Source organism: Venturia canescens, chromosome 8, assembly GCF_019457755.1.
Source record: "Venturia canescens isolate UGA chromosome 8, ASM1945775v1, whole genome shotgun sequence".
NCBI lineage: Eukaryota > Metazoa > Arthropoda > Insecta > Hymenoptera > Ichneumonidae > Venturia > Venturia canescens.
The window spans coordinates 5248055-5266189 of NC_057428.1; the positions used below are offsets into that span (position 1 = coordinate 5248055).

At 34.2% G+C, this 18135-nt stretch overlaps 1 protein-coding gene across 1 annotated transcript in view; it reads right to left on the minus strand.

The window, feature by feature from the left end:
• Tektin-C (Tektin C) overlaps positions 1–18135 on the minus strand; it is a 344208-nt gene that overhangs the window by 169817 nt on the left and 156256 nt on the right. Inside the window, exon 5 of the mRNA XM_043425772.1 lies at positions 8608–8830. Within this exon, the coding sequence (XP_043281707.1) occupies positions 8608–8830 (223 nt within the window). The remainder of the gene's footprint in view (positions 1–8607; positions 8831–18135) is intronic.

The following is an 18135-nucleotide window of genomic DNA, read 5'->3' on the forward strand; positions in this document are numbered from 1 at the left end:
AAAAAAAGGATGGAAAAAATATTATGTTATCGATTGCAAAATTGTTATTCACTGCCGTGATAGTCATTACAATTTAGTATACCTCTGAAATCATTTTAATTGAATAAAAATTACTACCTACATGGGGGATTTGAAACCGTTCTACCTACCTACCTACATCTTTCTAAGTACGCACGCTACCCACTAGACTACCACGACATTGTTAGATGTGAATTCAAAAACGCATAACATAAGTTGTGACTTAGCTCTTTTAGCCTTGAAACTTGTTACTTCAGGCTTTTTCGGGTCGCTGATGACGAATCCGATATCAAATTTTAAAAATTTGAAATGGCGGATAATTTTTTAAAATAACCCTAATTGTATTATGTATTAACCTTCCTCAATAAAATATGTAGGAAGATTTTTTATTAATATCATTAATATCATGTAAAATACGCATTATGGGATTTATTCCATTATAAATATTCTCATCGAATATAGTGACTTTCGTTCTGATTTTATGATCTTTTCAAACTCAGCTAGTGATACGCTCGGAATTTGAGTTGGCCATGCTGTAAGCGCGATAGAAACAGTCGGAATGGATTCAACTAAAGTATGCTTTGCTCCATCGAACTCTGAAATAACATTTTTTCTTCCATCAAACACTCAAAAATTCAAAGACTCAAAAATATTAATCCGGATCTACGCTATGTCAAAAAAAGAGAGCAAAAGAATCAAGAGACTCGGTAGAGTCTCGGGACAAGTACATTGACAGCCCTGTCGTCTGCTGGCCCGAGGCTCTCGCCGAGACTATATTATCTCTGAATAAAACGATTCGCGGTGGTGGGGGTAAAATCGACATGTCATTTTCTTGAATTGCAAAGCTCAGGAGTTATGTCGCAATTTGAAAATTGAACTTTCAGCTAATTAAGAAATTCTCTTTCGATTGCGCCCAAAATCAGCATGATCTGTGGCGTAATTGCTGAGAAAAAACTTTGCACGGGCTCAAGATTATGCAAAAAGTACCAACACATTTACGCAGCTGACGTATCCGTATATGGGTTCAGACCGATACATACAAGGGCTTCTTGATGCCCATCATAACCAATCAGCGGTGAGAATCTATCCGTCTCGACCAATCGCCGATGAGAAAGTTTCTGATAGTCCTCAATGTTTTCTTGTATACCGTCTGTTATCGTCTGTTATGTTATTATAAAGTGATTGCGATCGTAGCCCCGTGGATCAACGGTGCAAGATTTGCAAATTTCGTGTAAATAAATAAAACATTATTGGAAATAGCAGTGGATATAATCAATTTTATTTTTTTCATAAAAGAAGTTTCAATAAGTTTCGAGCCCAATTCACGACAATAATATCTATAATAAATAAAACCTCAAAAGTGGATTAATTGATCTCATACAGTGTACTGAGAGTGAGTAAAATGTTGAGAAGTAAAAACGTGAATAATGTGTCGTGAAAATTAAGAATTATCTGTTCTACTTCGATATCGTAATATATACATAGATAGCAAATTTGCGAGATTTCGCATCATGTTGACGTTTGAGGTTATGACCGCCGGAGTGCTGTTGCGTGCAGAGTATAGAAAAATAAAAGTGGTTATTGAAAAGTGGAAGGAATCGATATTATTAATGACGTGACTAATTAGTGTTGAATAATAATAATAATAACAATGAGAAAAAAAAAGTTCGTTCATTATAACCTCTAAAACGTTCTTTCCAAACAGAAATTCTATGTTGTGTAATTACATTAAAGAAAGAGGTGGATGGTTGTGTGTAAACGAATTCAAATAAATTTTAAAAAACTTTGGTCAAGTAATTCAATGTATTGTTGTCATAATTTCTTTCATTTAGTTTGGCTGTGTTCACCGGTCCCTTTTTTCCACCTCCTTAGCTTACAGTGTATTGTCATACCAATTTCTATTCGTTCTCCAGACAATACGAGAGATATTCGTATTTCTATATTTCTTTATATTAATTTCAACAAGATAATTTGAAATATTTATAACATGATTGCTTGTTCATACACCCAAGTTTTGAAAAATCTTTGGGCCATGTAAATGCATAGATATATTCACTTGAGTTGTTACATGATAAATTTGGAAATTTATTTCAATAAGTCATTGGGTGCTTAATTTTCATGATATCAAAATTTGTATCTTCGAAATGCAATGAACACCTCTAAAGTTCGACAAAGTGATGAAGCGACATGTATATTGAATATTTCCAGACCATGTTTGCGATTGGCATTGTGGGTTGAATAATTCATGTCTGTAAGTCTACACCTGATCATTTTTGGATGTGATCAAATATTTTGTCTGCGGATAACCATGGAGACATACAAAATTACAACATTTTGCTTGCTTCAACATGCATCGAATCTGTCACTTTTTTCTTGAATGTGTCATAATAAGTTTCAAAAATGTGGTTCAGGTAATTTTGAAGTGTTTTTCCCTATAGCACCAAAGTCTGTATAACGAGTACGTAGCAAGTACCTATGAACTTTGATATTTCTGTGAAGTAGCAGGTTTGCCAATCTTTTAACTTTTTGGTTCCGACTGGAATATATTAACGAAGATATTCATTACTAAAGTCTTCACCTACTTATTTCTGAATAGGTCTGAAATTACTGTCTTCAGAAACTAATGCACAGATACATGAAACAATTTTGATTTCTGTTCTCTTTCAATTGCGCTGTCTTTTTTCTTTTTAACTATGGCATAATTAATTTCATGAATCTGTGGTACTTTTGTCTGTCTGTATCATAACGTAGATGAAGAAATTGCAGCAGATACTGGCAAACTTTGAAAATTCTGTGTTTACACTTGTGCGCCAAGTATTAGCACTTCCTATTTTTGATTATGGAATATGGGTATATATAAATTATGAAAATTATTAAAAAATTATAGAATATGGTAATACATAAATAATAAATAATTCAAAATGGTACAAAAAGTCAGCGGTGGCCCATTTATGATTGGCATAAGAATTTATGTTTTCAAAATAGATATATATTAAAAAATAAGCAAATCTGTTGGTCCTGACACACTCAATACTTTTCATTTCTCTGATTGGAACTCAGTCGCTACATGCAGAGTTTAAAAATGTTATACATCGATATGTGTACATCAACTTGATATCTCTGGGTATGATACTGTGAATAGAAAAGAATGCTTCAAAAAGTCATTGGAAGTTTCCTGGTGGACTTGGTGAGCATTATATATATTTTTTCTCTCTCTCTTTCTGTCAAATTTTACGGAAAATCAATCAAAAAATTCGTTTCATTGAAAGGCTTTCATATCTTTTTTATTCACAACGATTTGATTAAAAAAATTGAAAATAAAATTCATAAATGAGGGGGGGAAATTCCTCAATAATACAAAATATTCATAAACGTTACGGAAAATAGTTTTAATCCCACAAAATTGTGGACACATTCGGAATCGATGAAACATGAGGGGATCATCGCGTTTCATCATCATCATCACCATCATCATGATGGAAACATGAGGAAACATCAAACATTCGAAGAATATCAAACTGTTATAAGTTGCAGAAAACTTAACGAAAATCATTGGATAAATTATTTTCGATTATCATAATAGAAACAGTGGAAAACTTTCGAAAACCTTATTTGAAAAGAAAAAAGATTGGATATCAAGCCGCAAAAATCCTCCCTCGGAGAAAAAAAATTTGGACAAGCCCTAGCGGATTGTACTTTTTTTGACCAATCGTTACATCCGTTAGGGAGTACATTGATGATCGCCCGTTTTCGCATTATACCACGAAAAATGTAAACAAAAATTATCAAATTTCGCAATGAAAATTATTTTAAACCGTGAAAAATATTCAAATACATTAAAACCCGGCAGTATTAGTGAATGATTTATCCACTAATATACTGATTATCGCGGTATTTTCAACGTTAATAAGAGTTTTCAATTGAATTTCAAGCATTGGACACACGAAACAAATATCTAGGGTTTAAATTGTTGGGTGGAGGTCGAAACAGCGAACGATCAAAATAGCGAACAGGCATTCTGTATATCTATATATGCACATATAATTATAGTCAACAATTTGGGTGGGGGTCGAAACAGCGAACGATCAAAATAGCGAACAGGCATTCTGTATATCTATATATGCACATATAGATATACAGAATGCCTGTTCGCTATTTTGATCGTTCGCTGTTTCGACCCCTACCCAAATTGTTGACTATAATTATTTGTCAAAATACGGCTTTCGATTTATTATTTGAAAACAATAAGAAAGAGATTATTTGCAAAAATTCAATTTATTCTAGCATACATGACATAGTATTCCTCGATAAATCGACCAATGTTTCAATTTCGCATTCCACTCTGTTGATATTTGTTCCTGAGTTCATAAACAGCAAGTTATATGAGATAAAAGAGAATTTTTTACTATTACAACTTTTTCTTGCCTACTAATAGTCAATTGTTTTTCTTAATTTTGCAAAACAAATAAGTAAGGACATACAAGAATATATGGATGTGACGAGTACTTTTGTATCGTATGTGAGTATTTAAAAGCAAAGTGAATAATTAAAAGATTGGTTCTAGAGAAATTTTCAATTTTCTGAACGTAGAGTATATAGTTTTTATTTTTTTTTTAACCCAGCGTGATTGTGCATGGTTAGCTCAGCTTAATGTAATCTGAAAAACAAGATTACTGAACTTTTGAGAAAAAAGATCTGATACAGAATATCAAAAATTCCCCTAGGGAAAAAAGGTTGGGACAAGTACATTGATGGTCCCTTGTTTCCTGATCATATCACGAAAAATGTGGAAAAACAATTCCATAAAAAAATTATTAAACCAACTGCAAACAATTTCAACAAAACGTATAAAAAAAAATTCACAAATCCTGAAAAAACATTACATCAAAAAAATTCAAATCTGTAATTATTTTTTAAAGTGTCAAAAAAATCAAATAAAACATAAGCAATAAAAAAACGACAAATAAAAAAAAGTTTTTTTCAAATCAATTGAAAGAAATTTCCATCTAAGTTATATCCAGCATTTAAACTTATGATATCAATTCGAGGCCAGGTATTTAAGGATATTTCAGCATATTCATTCCTACGATATAATACCTTAAGATTGCCAATTCTGTTGGATTTGTTTTGAATTTTATTGATTTTTCGTCAAAAATCGCTTAAATCTAGGGATAGATCTGTGCCGATAATTTTTTACATCAAATTTTATGAAAAATAAGTCTTTTTTCGTCGAAACCACAGTGATAAACCGAAAATCATATCTCGGCCTCCAACGCGCATTCCTCCGTGCTCTTGGATCCTCAACGAGCATAACATATTAGAGTACAAGGGAAAAAATCGCTCAAGTCCAAGTACAGACTTGTGACGAAATATTTTCAGTACAATTTTGACGAAAAATAGGGTATTTTCTCGGAATCCGACGTTAAGGAAGTTGAGGCTGTACAGTCATTCTTTTTACCCAAAAGTTATGATCTGTACCTTTCAAAAGTTAGGCCAGTTTACAGTTCGGCAATATTACTTTAAAGAAAAGTTGAGGGAAAAAAGACGAAAAACTGGTGAAAGCTCAGTCGAAAACACGAACGGTGACGATCCTAGCCTCCAAAAACTGCACGGGAAATAGATTATTATTAATATAATTTCAGAAAATCTCCTAATAAATCTGAAAAAAATTGACATTATTCAGCAAGTCTTGCTTATGTTGCCCAAAAAATTTTATATTTTTAGTATCATTTTTAACGGAGATATTACTGAATGTTTCTTAACTTCCATAAGATTATATTTTATTTGGCCCAAATTGTTATTGATTTTTCTCAGCAACGACGCTTCTAACATGTCTGAAAATTTAACTGATTTTTTTTTACACTTCCCTTTATAAGATTCAATCGGTTCGAAAGCAACGACATCATTTTCATTCTAATGCCTCAACTTCCTTAAGAGCCGAAAATCATATTCCTACCACCAACATGAATTTTCCCATGTTCTTGGGTTCCTAATGGACATAAAGTGACGTAAAAAGAACGCGCCTGGAACTCTACCCCTGCGGTGGTGCGGGAAATAGTTCACAGTATCATATCATTATCGTGAGTGTTTAAAATCGTTGAAAATGCTCAAACAAAATAATAATCTTAAAAAACATACTAACAAAATAACACATGAAAATTGGAACTTAAATTCTATAGCCGTCAAAACGAAATCGAGGAAGTCGAGAAAAAAAAACGTGATATCAAACCCCAAAATTCCCCTAGGGAAAAAAAAGGTAGGGACAAGTACATTGATGGTCCCTTGTTTCTGGATGACATAGAAAAAATATTCAAATCCAGGAAAACAATTCTATGGAAACAAAAAACGAAAAATTGAAAAGTTCAAAAAATTCAACAAAAATTAAAAACAATCGAAAAAAATCTATAAAGAAAAACTAAAAAATTTTCAAACAAAATCATAAATATTAAACAAATTGAAAAATGTACTAACCAAGTTACATGCAATATAAAAATGTATGATATCAATTGAAGGCCAAGTTTTTATAGATCATTTGGAATATTTACCCAACAAATCAGAAACTTTGATTGAAAAAATGACGTTTTATGCATAGGAGTCACTAATCATTCATAATAATTATTTTCGAGGAAAAACAAGCTCATGAAGCAAAATTTATAAATAAAGTTACGTGCAGTACTAAAATTGATTATTCGATTTTCGATTGATTCGAGGCCAAGTATTTATCAGTAATTCGAAATATAATCTCCAGCAACAAATAAGTGTTGAGAATCCTCATCGGGCCCAGAACGTTTCATTGAAATTACTAAAAAATTAATAGAAATAAAAAATTGCAGAATCTTCCTTTTGAATAATAAGAACGATGGCAACCTTTTTTTTTAACCAGAACATATGAAAATCGGTAAAAACTCACATGAAAGTCATTCGTTACTTCAAGAAGGTACAGACTTTGAAAAATCGATTCCCCTCCAACTTTCAGGATCGCCTGGTGTTATTCACAACATTCAACTTCGATTGGATCGGTACAAATTATGTTCAAATAAGTCTTAAACGTACTTGTCCAGCCCATCACTTTTTATTCGAATTGCTCATTCCAAAAAAAAAATCAAAAACGAAGTTAATCCATATGTTAATATTAAGGAACAGTAATTGCCGAAAAAATAATTTTCCTTCGAATTACAGGAATCGCTCTTGTTGAAATGAAATTAAAATCAAAGACGAAATTGATCAATCTATTTATATTATATGGTCTTATCATTCACAACAGAATCATTTTTCTCCAGGAATTCCAGGAATCGCACGTGTCATACTTGACTCGTGATATTTATCAAAATGTGTGCGTGACTATCGAAAAAAAACATCACAATGCTGAGTAGATTCAAAAATTTCTTGTAATGAGACTTATTATTTATCATTTTCATTGGTTCCTACCGAATGGTATGTGTTCACTGAAGGGAATGTGAAGTGGAAATTGCTATTATTGCAATACGAACTTGAGAACAGTCAAGTTCAAATTACTTGGAGATGTTCTTTTTATTTCTATAAATTTTATTATATTTGTGATCATAGAAGAGCCCTGATTTTTTTTTCGAATGAGCAATTCGAATAAAAAGTGATGGGCTGGACAAGTACGTTTAAGACTTATTTGAACATAATTTGTACCGATCCAATCGAAGTTGAATGTTGTGAATAACACCAGGCGATCCTGAAAGTTGGAGGGGAATCGATTTTTCAAAGTCTGTACCTTCTTGAAGTAACGAATGACTTTCATGTGAGTTTTTACCGATATTCATATGTTCTGGTTAAAAAAAAGGTTGCCATCGTTCTTATTATTCAAAAGGAAGATTCTGCAATTTTTTATTTCTATTAATTTTTTAGTAATTTCAATGAAACGTTCTGAGCCCGATGAGGATTCTCAACACTTATTTGTTGCTGGAGATTATATTTCGAATTACTGATAAATACTTGGCCTCGAATCAATCGAAAATCGAATAATCAATTTTAGTACTGCACGTAACTTTATTTATAAATTTTGCTTCATGAGCTTGTTTTTCCTCGAAAATAATTATTATGAATGATTAGTGACTCCTATGCATAAAACGTCATTTTTTCAATCAAAGTTTCTGATTTGTTGGGTAAATATTCCAAATGATCAATAAAAACTTGGCCTTCAATTGATATCATACATTTTTATATTGCATGTAACTTGGATAGTACATTTTTCAATTTGTTTAATATTTATGATTTTGTTTGAAAATTTTTTAGTTTTTCTTTATAGAATTTTTTTCGATTGTTTTTAATTTTTGTTGAATTTTTTGAACTTTTCAATTTTTCGTTTTTTGTTTCCATAGAATTGTTTTCCTGGATTTGAATATTTTTTCTATGTCATCCAGAAACAAGGGACCATCAATGTACTTGTCCCTACCTTTTTTTTCCCTAGGTTACACTATGTCAAAAATGTGAGGCCAGGGTAGAATGTTTATAAGGAACTCCAAACCTTTCTATTCTATAGAATGAGTAAGTGGTGTGGTAGATTCCTTCATGACACAGGGCGAGAAGAATAATTTTTGTACAATGTCACCTAACACATACCTCAGAATGCTGTAACTCTAGCTTAGTTTTTGCTTCCTTGGTTTCGTCGACTCTGCTCTGGAACGCGTTATCAGTTGCATCCTTTTGGGCATTCAAATCTTTAATTATTTGCTCAAGAATTTGATCGATGTAACAACGCAAAGGTCTTGCTCCATTCATTTCTCTGGTGGCAAATTCAATATTTTTTTGGCTTTGCATTTCCCATTCATCCAGTGTTATAGTCCTGTAGATAAAATTCGTGACAACGTAATTGATATTTTTTGTATATGGGGCATTTTACGCCAAACGGACAGTTTGAAAAATTTCGATTTTGGATTTTCTAAATATATTTATATACATTAGTACCCTTCAGAAGAGCCTTCGTGACCTATTTTGAGATTCTTCTAATTATTTATTTGTTTAACAAATAGCGGGATTTAAAAAAAAATCGCTCTTTTTTCGATTTTTTGTTCATAGCGTCCTCAAAAATGGTCCAAATTGAACCTTTCTTTTCATAATCTTTGATTTTCAATGGCCTTGAAAGAAGAGAATACAAAAAAGTATTTGAAGCATTTTCGATTGGAATTTTAGAGTTTCAAATTTTGAATGGTGTTTTTAAAAGTGGGTGCATATTTCGATTTTTTCAAACATTTGATATTTTGAATTGCTGTTAGTAGTAAGGCTATGTCAGTGCTAACTTAAGGAGCTCAGGGGGTTGCGGGAATGGGGGAGCATGGGGACCGTTCTGGCGGCTGAGTGGTGTGTGGAGGGGAAAAGTTCTCAGGTTGGCGAGGAAGTGGAGAGAGAAATGGGGACACAAGGATGCAGCAATCCTGTTCCATCTTTTGAGGCATTGCATAGGCAAAATATATTTTGGGGAAAAAGATAAAAAATAGAATTTGTGATAAATAATATTCGAGTGCCACACCTTTCGAATGCCAGATTTGTTTCTCGTTATTCATAAGCTGCGATCATCAGATTACATTGAACGGAATTTTCTTTTGAAAAAGTCACTTGCTTTTTCCGAGAAAAACAAGTGATCTCAATTATCGGCATCCGTGACAAAGGGTATGTGAACGTGACACTCCTCTAATGAAAAATTTATGTTCTGTGTAGCACTTTTTTGCATTCCTTATATGACGCAAGTTAGGCTGAGATTTTTTTTTAAATGCACCTACCCTTCCCTTAATTTTTGACTTGAGAGTTGTGTGATTATGAGAATTCTTCGTTTTTATGAGAAAAAGCATAAGAAATTTTATATCGGACTAAAAATCTTTACAAAGATGCACTTGCTCAATGACAAATTTGTGTGTCCGGTGTTGCACATTTTTTTATTTGCAGAGACATTTCTTGGAAGGAGAAAGAAGGGACGGAGATTTTTCAAATCACCCGTATTTTCTGCACTTTCTTGTCTAATCATTGGATCTTGGGGACCACATAGGAATCTAGAGTACCCCCAAAGTCAAAATTTGAGAATTTTCCTCTCGCCTACGTCTACTGATCCTACCTCAGAAACAAAAAACGCGTACATAAATAACAATGTTAAGGAAGAACCAGATTCTGTCGAGACGACGTAACAGTTACATTTCGAGTTAATCATGCCCTCGTAAAGTTCAATGCATCATGTCTCCCACCGACGCCGTTGCTACCGAGCAATTGCTGTGAACTCTTCTACGGACGTTAAAGCAATTTCTGATGTGGGAATACCAGAGTGATACCCCCATCAAATGTTGAAGGAGTAAGTTCTATCGAAACAATCATAACTGGCAACGGGATATCACCACTCGGTCACTTTGCAAATCTTGCGTCTCAAATGTTTCAAGCAGGTAACACATCAACGCCTCATACATCGTGACGGAAGATTAAATGATCATGGATTAACAGAGCACGAAATTGACAGCGTATTTGAAAATCACTTGCCAACCACCGCTATGATTAGTCGTAATCATATCAACCGACGAAAGTTTCTATTGCGCGTGACCTTGTTGAAGAACAACGGAAATCTCATATTCGCAAACATAATACCATAATAAAGAACATTTTATTTAACGGAAAGTTCAGGGTGGGCGAATAAACGTGTCATCACGGGAAATGTCGAATTTTTCACAACATTGAAACAGAGCGAGTGATTTCAAAAGTCAGTCGTCGGGCCAACTCTAAAATTGCTCGAGGAGTTCCAGGAAAGCGACAGTGACAGGACCCGAACATCGATAAGCAATTTAGCTGTGAATATCCACAAGTACAATGCCTTGTATGCAGGACTGTGGAAAAACTTTTAAAAAGTAAAAGTAACGCCAAATATCCAAAGTCCGTATCTTAAGTTGAAAAATATTTTCAAAAATCAATTTTCAAAGGGAACAAAAAGAGCTTTTAAAAAAAAGGAATAGACAATTTAAACAGTATCTTTTCGCATTCGAAATTTCCACTCTTGCATTGGAGAATTGAACTTGCTGAATGAATAATCAAAATCGTTGCTATTGCTTGTGAATAAAATAAAATTTTTGTTGTATGAGAAGTCTTTAGTTTTCAAATTGATGATGTTATGGCCGAGCCATTTATTTATAAATTACTGGTTAGATAGTTTAAAGTATATTAATTAATTGTCATAAATGTATTTCATCGATTAATCGTATAGGGAAAAAAAGGTTGGGACAAGTACATTGATGGTATCGTGTTTGCTGATAATTCCATCCATAAAAAAAAAAACTTGGAAATCGATGCCTCATTCTTCTTATTTGATTCGAACAGCTAAATCAATTGAAAAAAATTCCATCTAATTTATGTGCAGCATTAAAATTTATTATATCAATTCGAGGTCAAGTATTTTCTAATGAATTGGAAAAAGTTACCACTTGAGTTACGTGCAGCACTAAAATGTATGATATCAATCAGTGGACAAGTATTTTATTAGTAACTCCAAATTTTGACGTTATTAAATTGTTCTAAAAAGCTTTTAAATCCAAAAAAAATCACATGAAAGCTAGTCATTCGTTACTCTATGGTGGCAAAGACTTATAAGAAAATCGATTTTTCTCAGACTTTCAGGATCCTTTGGTATTATTCACAACAATTCAACGTCGATTGGATCGATACAAATTATGTTTAAATAAGTGTTAAAAGTACTTGTCCGGCCCATCACTATTCATTTAATAAAAAATCAATCATAAAAAAACGAAATTGTACGGCAGAATCTGGTTAAAAATTTGTTGAAATGCGATTCATTATTAGTTTAATGCTTTTAATAATAGTATAGGTTAGTTCTTATTCCGCATGGAATTCGTTCGCTGGAAGAATAAGTAGGAAGTAAAAATTGACATCATTAAATATAAACTGGACAGTTATTTTGGAAGCTTGAACATATATATTATGTACAATTTGTTTCATTTATCGATGCAGAATAAAATCCCTTGTATATTGCGGAATAATTTGTTTCCGTTTTTTATTAAATTAGTGCAACTAAGTAAAAATTACTTGAAGATAATTGTCTCAATTCCCTCTGCATGAATACTTGTGACTTGTGAACCATCAGTTCTAGACAAGCCCTGATTTTTATTTCGATAAACAATTTAAACGGAAAGTGATGGGCCGGACAAGTACTTTTAACACATATTTAAACATAATTTGTATCGATCCAATCGACGTTGAATTGTGTGAATAATACCAAAGGATCCTGAAAGTCTGAGAAAAATCGATTTTCTTATAAGTCTTTGCCACCATAGAGTAACGAATGACTAGCTTTCATGTGATTTTTTTTGGATTTAAAAGCTTTTTAGAACAATTTAATAACGTCAAAATTTGGAGTTACTAATAAAATACTTGTCCACTGATTGATATCATACATTTTAGTGCTGCACGTAACTCAAGTGGTAACTTTTTCCAATTCATTAGAAAATACTTGGCCTCGAATTGATATAATAAATTTTAATGCTGCACATAAATTAGATGGAATTTTTTTCAATTGATTTAGCTGTTCGAATCAAATAAGAAGAATGAGGCATCGATTTCCAAGTTTTTTTTTTTTATGGATGGAATTATCAGCAAACACGATACCATCAATGTACTTGTCCCAACCTTTTTTTCCCTAGGGGAAGTTTATGGTTTGATATCACGTCTTTTTTCTCGAAAATTCCTTATTTATGTTTTGATGAATATATAATTTTAATTTAAATTGCTATGAATTATTTACGATTTACTGCTTATAACGTTGGTTTCCACGAAAAACGACCTATTTTTCGTCAAAATTGTGCTAGAAATATTTCGTCACAAGTCTGTCCTTGGACTTTGGCGATTTTTTTCCTTGTATTCTAATATGTTTTGTCAATTAAGAACCAAAGAGTATGGTGGAAAGCGGGTTGGAGGCCGAGATATAATTTTCGGCTTATAACGTTGGTTTTCACGAAAAAAGACCTATTTTTTGTCAAATTGTACTGGAAATATTTCGTCACAGGTCTGTTGTTGGACTTCAGCGATTTTTTTCCTTGTACTCTAATATGTTTTGGAAATTAGGAACCCAAGAGCACGGTGGAAAGCGGGTTGGAGGCCGAGATATGATTTTGGCTTGTAACATCTGATTCGTCGAAAAAAGACTGATACCGCACAATCAGTATACTAGTGAAGAACATTATACACTAATGCTGTAGGATTGTAATATATTTGATATTTTCTTACGGTTCGAAATCATTTTTGTTGTGTGATTTAAGAAGTTTTGTTTACATTTTTTGTGGTATAATGCGAAAACGGGCGATCATCAATGTAATTGTCCAAATTTTTTTTCTCCGAGAGAGGATTTTTACGGCTTGATATCAAATCTTTTTTCTGTGGTAGTTCTAAACCACAAAAAATATTCTTAAATAAGATTTTCTCAAGTTCTCCAATGTTTCTAATGTGATATTTAAAAATAATTCTCCTTTCTCCAATGATTTTCTTTAAGTTTTGTACAATTTATAACAGTTTGATATTCTTCGAATGTTTGAAGTGATATCCTCAATTTTTCAACCATTTCGAACATGTCTATAATTTTGTGGGATTAAAATCATATTCCGTAAGGTTTTTCAATATTTTGTATCATTGTGGAATTTTGCCTCTTCATTTATAAATTTTGTTTTCATCTGTTTTGATGAAATCATTGTGAATAAAGAAAACATGAAGATTTTTCAATGAAACGAATTTTTGGATTGATTTTCCTTAAAATTTGACAAAAGGAGAAAGAAAAATATATATCTAATGTTCACCAAGTCCACCAGAATTCGCAATTTTCACATATGTTTATTGAATTCTAATGCTAGTTATTTTTATTTCATTAAAAAACGTGCTTCCAAGGACTTTTTGAAGCAATCTTTTCCATTCGTATTATCATTCCCAGAGATAGAAAGTTGACGCACCCACGTCGATGCATAAAATTTTCAAACTCTGCATGTAGCCACCAAGGTTCAACCGGACAAAAGAAAAAATATGAAGTGCGTCGAGACCAACAGAATTGCTTACTTTTTAATATGAGCAATGCATTTTGAAAACATAACTTCTTATGCCATTCATAAACAAGCCATCGCTGACTTTTTGTATCATTCATCATTATTTTTTATTATTGATTATTATTTATAATCCATTTCCAAATCCTATAATTCATGTATAATTTTTATTATTTGTAGATATTGAAACGGCACTCCCTTTTTTACTACACACAAAATGATATTTGAATCACGCGCCACGCGAGCTTGTACTCAGCCGCTCGACGCGACTCTCCGTGGCGCGGCGTAAAGGCTATTGCTTTATTAAGAAAAACTCTTTTCTCTCGTAATTACTTTCATTTTATGTTTTAAATGACACAATTAATTTCATTTTGATACGAGGCAAGATTCAATTAAACAAAACAAGTTAAAAAGTCGGTGTCAAAAGCAATTGAGAGCGTCCAGAGAAAACTTGTCCAGAAAACTCCAATAGCGTGCTGGCTCCAACAGAAATGACCAGTCACGAGCGAGCATTTGGTTCCAGGGGAAATGATGATCGAAAGTGATCATAATTTATTAATTTAACGTTGATTAAAGAAAAACTTGCTTTATTTAAGCTTTAAAATACAAAATACAATTTTTGTTCGCTAAAAGCAGTTGATTTTATACGAAAATCATTTATTTTACAAAAGCGAGGGAAAACAGCCTCTAGTTTGTCCAATTACAGCTCGAGCGGGAATTGGAGAACCAATCCCAGAATTTAGCAATCGAAACTCTGGTTCGAGATTATTTTCTAAGCGAATCAAAGTCCAAGTTATTTTTAGAGTGAATTATCATCATTATTCCTTTGTTCAAACGAGTATAAAAGGCCGTGCGGAGCAACCACGGCAGCTCATTCTTGAATCAGCTCTCGCTCTAGTACAGAGGTAGTGACTCTGGAAACAAGCTCCAGCAAACCCTAGACCTTAAGAATTCCAAATTTCACGCCGAGAGGGAGGGGACTGTGCGATTCCGTGCAGGCCAAAGATTCGAGGGTGAAATTCCTTTCCGATCACGCCAAGAGGGAGGGGACTGAGCGATTCCGTTCAGGCCAAAGATTCGAGGGTGATTTTCTATCCATTCAGTTTGAGAGGGAGGGGACCTTGCGATTCCGTGGGGTCTGAAGATTCTCAAACTTGATCCATCTTTCCTATGCTAAAGAGGGAGGGGACCCTGCGATTTCGTGGGGTCTGAAGATTCTTGGTATAGGACCATTTTCAAAATTGTCCTTTTTAATTTGTTGGAAGCATTAATCATTTATTTTGAGAGCATAAGCCTCCACTATTCTCTTAGAAGCGAGGGCTGATTAAAATAAAAATTAATTTAATTGTCAAGAAAAATTTAATCAATCTCAGTTGATTTATATTGAGCCAGTCCAACAATAGCCTTTAAAATTGTATAGAAGCAGAGAATTAGACGGATTGATTAAATTTGAGAATTGAGAGAAATAGGAATTAATTTCTGATCTCACAGATCAGAACTTATAAGAATTTATCAAAGAGAACAGAAATAATTACAATTGGACACGTTTCTTGATATTCGAGAGAGAAATCATAAATTGGACAAGTTTCTTGGACAAGTTTATTGAAATTAGAGAAAGAAAACCTAAAATTGGACAAGTTATTGATATTAGAGAGATATTTTCATTCGTACCACGAAACACCAACGATTCTCATCGCATTCTCATTTGTTTAATAAAGTTACTTTGAATAAACACTATTATTATAATTTTACACACAAATCCTTAATCTCTCGTTCATTTCATGCCTGCTCCTAAATTTTTAGTAGCTCGAAAACACGCGTAACGGGTGACGTCATAAAAGCGTACCGTTACAACTTGGCGCCCAACGTGGGGCAGGCATTGCAAAGGGACGTGAGAATTTAAAAAATTTTTTTTCTTTGCTTAAGTTCTTGAAATGGCTGACACAAACAAAATAGAGGAAGTTATCACAGATTCTGGATTCCAGAACCCAGAAACTGATATTCAATCACATGATTTCACAACCACGCTTCCATCTCCCGGAGCGGGGAACATTTTCAATGAGTCGAGGGGCAATTTTGCTGACAATTTTGACGGGAACATCGACAAAGAAGAAAATCGAATGGACGAATTCGGCACGCCGAAATCGGACCGTGGCAAAATTGAGTTTGGGGAGGTTAACAACCAATTATTGGTCAGTCTGATGGAGGCGATGCACGAGATGAAATCGCAAGTTCAAAGTATGGCGAACGAGATCGCCAAGAATAACCAAGCCTACATCGATTTAAGGGCCGAATTTTCGGAAAAATTAACCGTCATGCAAGCCAAAATTGCAACTGACGTACATCAAATTTACGAGCCGATCAAGCGTCACGTGACCGGTCTCACAAAGATTGTTCAAGAGAATGAGTCAAAAAGCGCGGTTGTCGAAGTAAGCGTAGCCCAGATGCAACTGGATGTCAACGCAATCCGGAAAAGGGTTGAAAACCTGGAGACAAAGGACAAACTCCAGAGTCCAACCACCGAGAGTACACGAATCCTTCCGAAACCCGAGGAGGAGGAAGGAGAATCGGATGATGGTGATGATAATCGGGAAACAAAATTTCCGCACCACGATACTATGCCTCTAAACAACAAAATCAAAATAAAGGCACCAACATACGAGGGGTCAAAGGACAAACGACCGATGAAATTCATCAGGGAGTTTCGAAAATATTGTGAGGTAATAAACCCCACTTTCACAGAAATGAAGTATCTGCTCGGTCAGTGCTTTGAAAAAACAGCCCAAGAATGGTGGGTCCTCGTAGAAGAGGAAATAGATGACTTCGAGGACGTAGAAACCAAATTCATAAATCGATTCTGGAGCTATGAGGTGCAAAGGAAGGTCCGCAAGGAACTCGAATTCGGGAAATATCCCGAGAAAAGCAAAATGACCAAGGTCGAGTATGCCACTCGAACGTTTGGAACGGCTAGGGATTTGATTCCACCGCCATCTGACAAAGATATTGTGGCTTCTTTGTCACAACATTTCACGGAGGAAATAAGGGCCACAATCATAAGCCGAGGTTTCTTAAATCTCGAGCAATTGATCGAATTCCTCGAAAAATTGGACCAGAGTGGTCCAGTAAACACGGGAATTGAGGAGGAAACACCTCCAAAAGTTCAGAGTCACAAAAATAATAGTGACAAAAATGAACCTAGGCCATTTAAAATGCCGCAAAACGGGGGTTACCAGAACCAAAACTGGAAACAAAATGGTCAACAAAACAACAATTGGCAGCAGAACAACCGGGGAGGACATCCCAACAATAATGGATACAATAACAACAATTGGAACCACCAACAAGGTAGAAATTTCGACCAACGGGGTTACCAACAAAACAATAACCAACGATCGACCAATGGTTACTACAACCAACGGCCGAACGACGGAAACTTCCGCAACAACCAACAGAACTGGGGAAACAATTATAACAATCGACCTCCTTATAATTCCAGCTACCAGAATCGAAACCCAAATTCAAGCCCACCTAACCAAAATCGAAACAACGGGCCGCCAAACGACAACAACGCTAAACAACAAGCAATTCAAATCATCGAGACGAAGGTTGAACCTCAGCCAACCACTTCCAAGGCGGGAAACGCATAAGCGTTGTACCCGTACTCAAAAGAAATCGTCAAAAGAAAAATAACAAAAATGTGCGAGGTACAACGAAAAAAGAAAGTAATGAAAAATACACGATACCCGATGAAATGAAATGGTACCTCAATGGCGAGAAACGTTTAAATCGTGATAATGAGCTCCCCATTAATACAATCTTCACGGATACCCGTGAATTCTTGTTAGGAGAGGAAATAAATGGGGAAGCAGTCCCGATTATAGAATGCCCAGAAATTTACGCGAAAATCGAGGGGATTCCGGTAACTGCACTTATAGATTCTGGTTCTAAAGTGACTACGATTTCGGAGGAGTTCTATTTGGAAAATAAAGAAGTTTTAAAAAATTGTCCTCTTTTGCCAGTGACAGGAGTTACGGTAAAAGGGGCAATAAAAGGAAAAATGACTAAAATCAAGCATCAGATT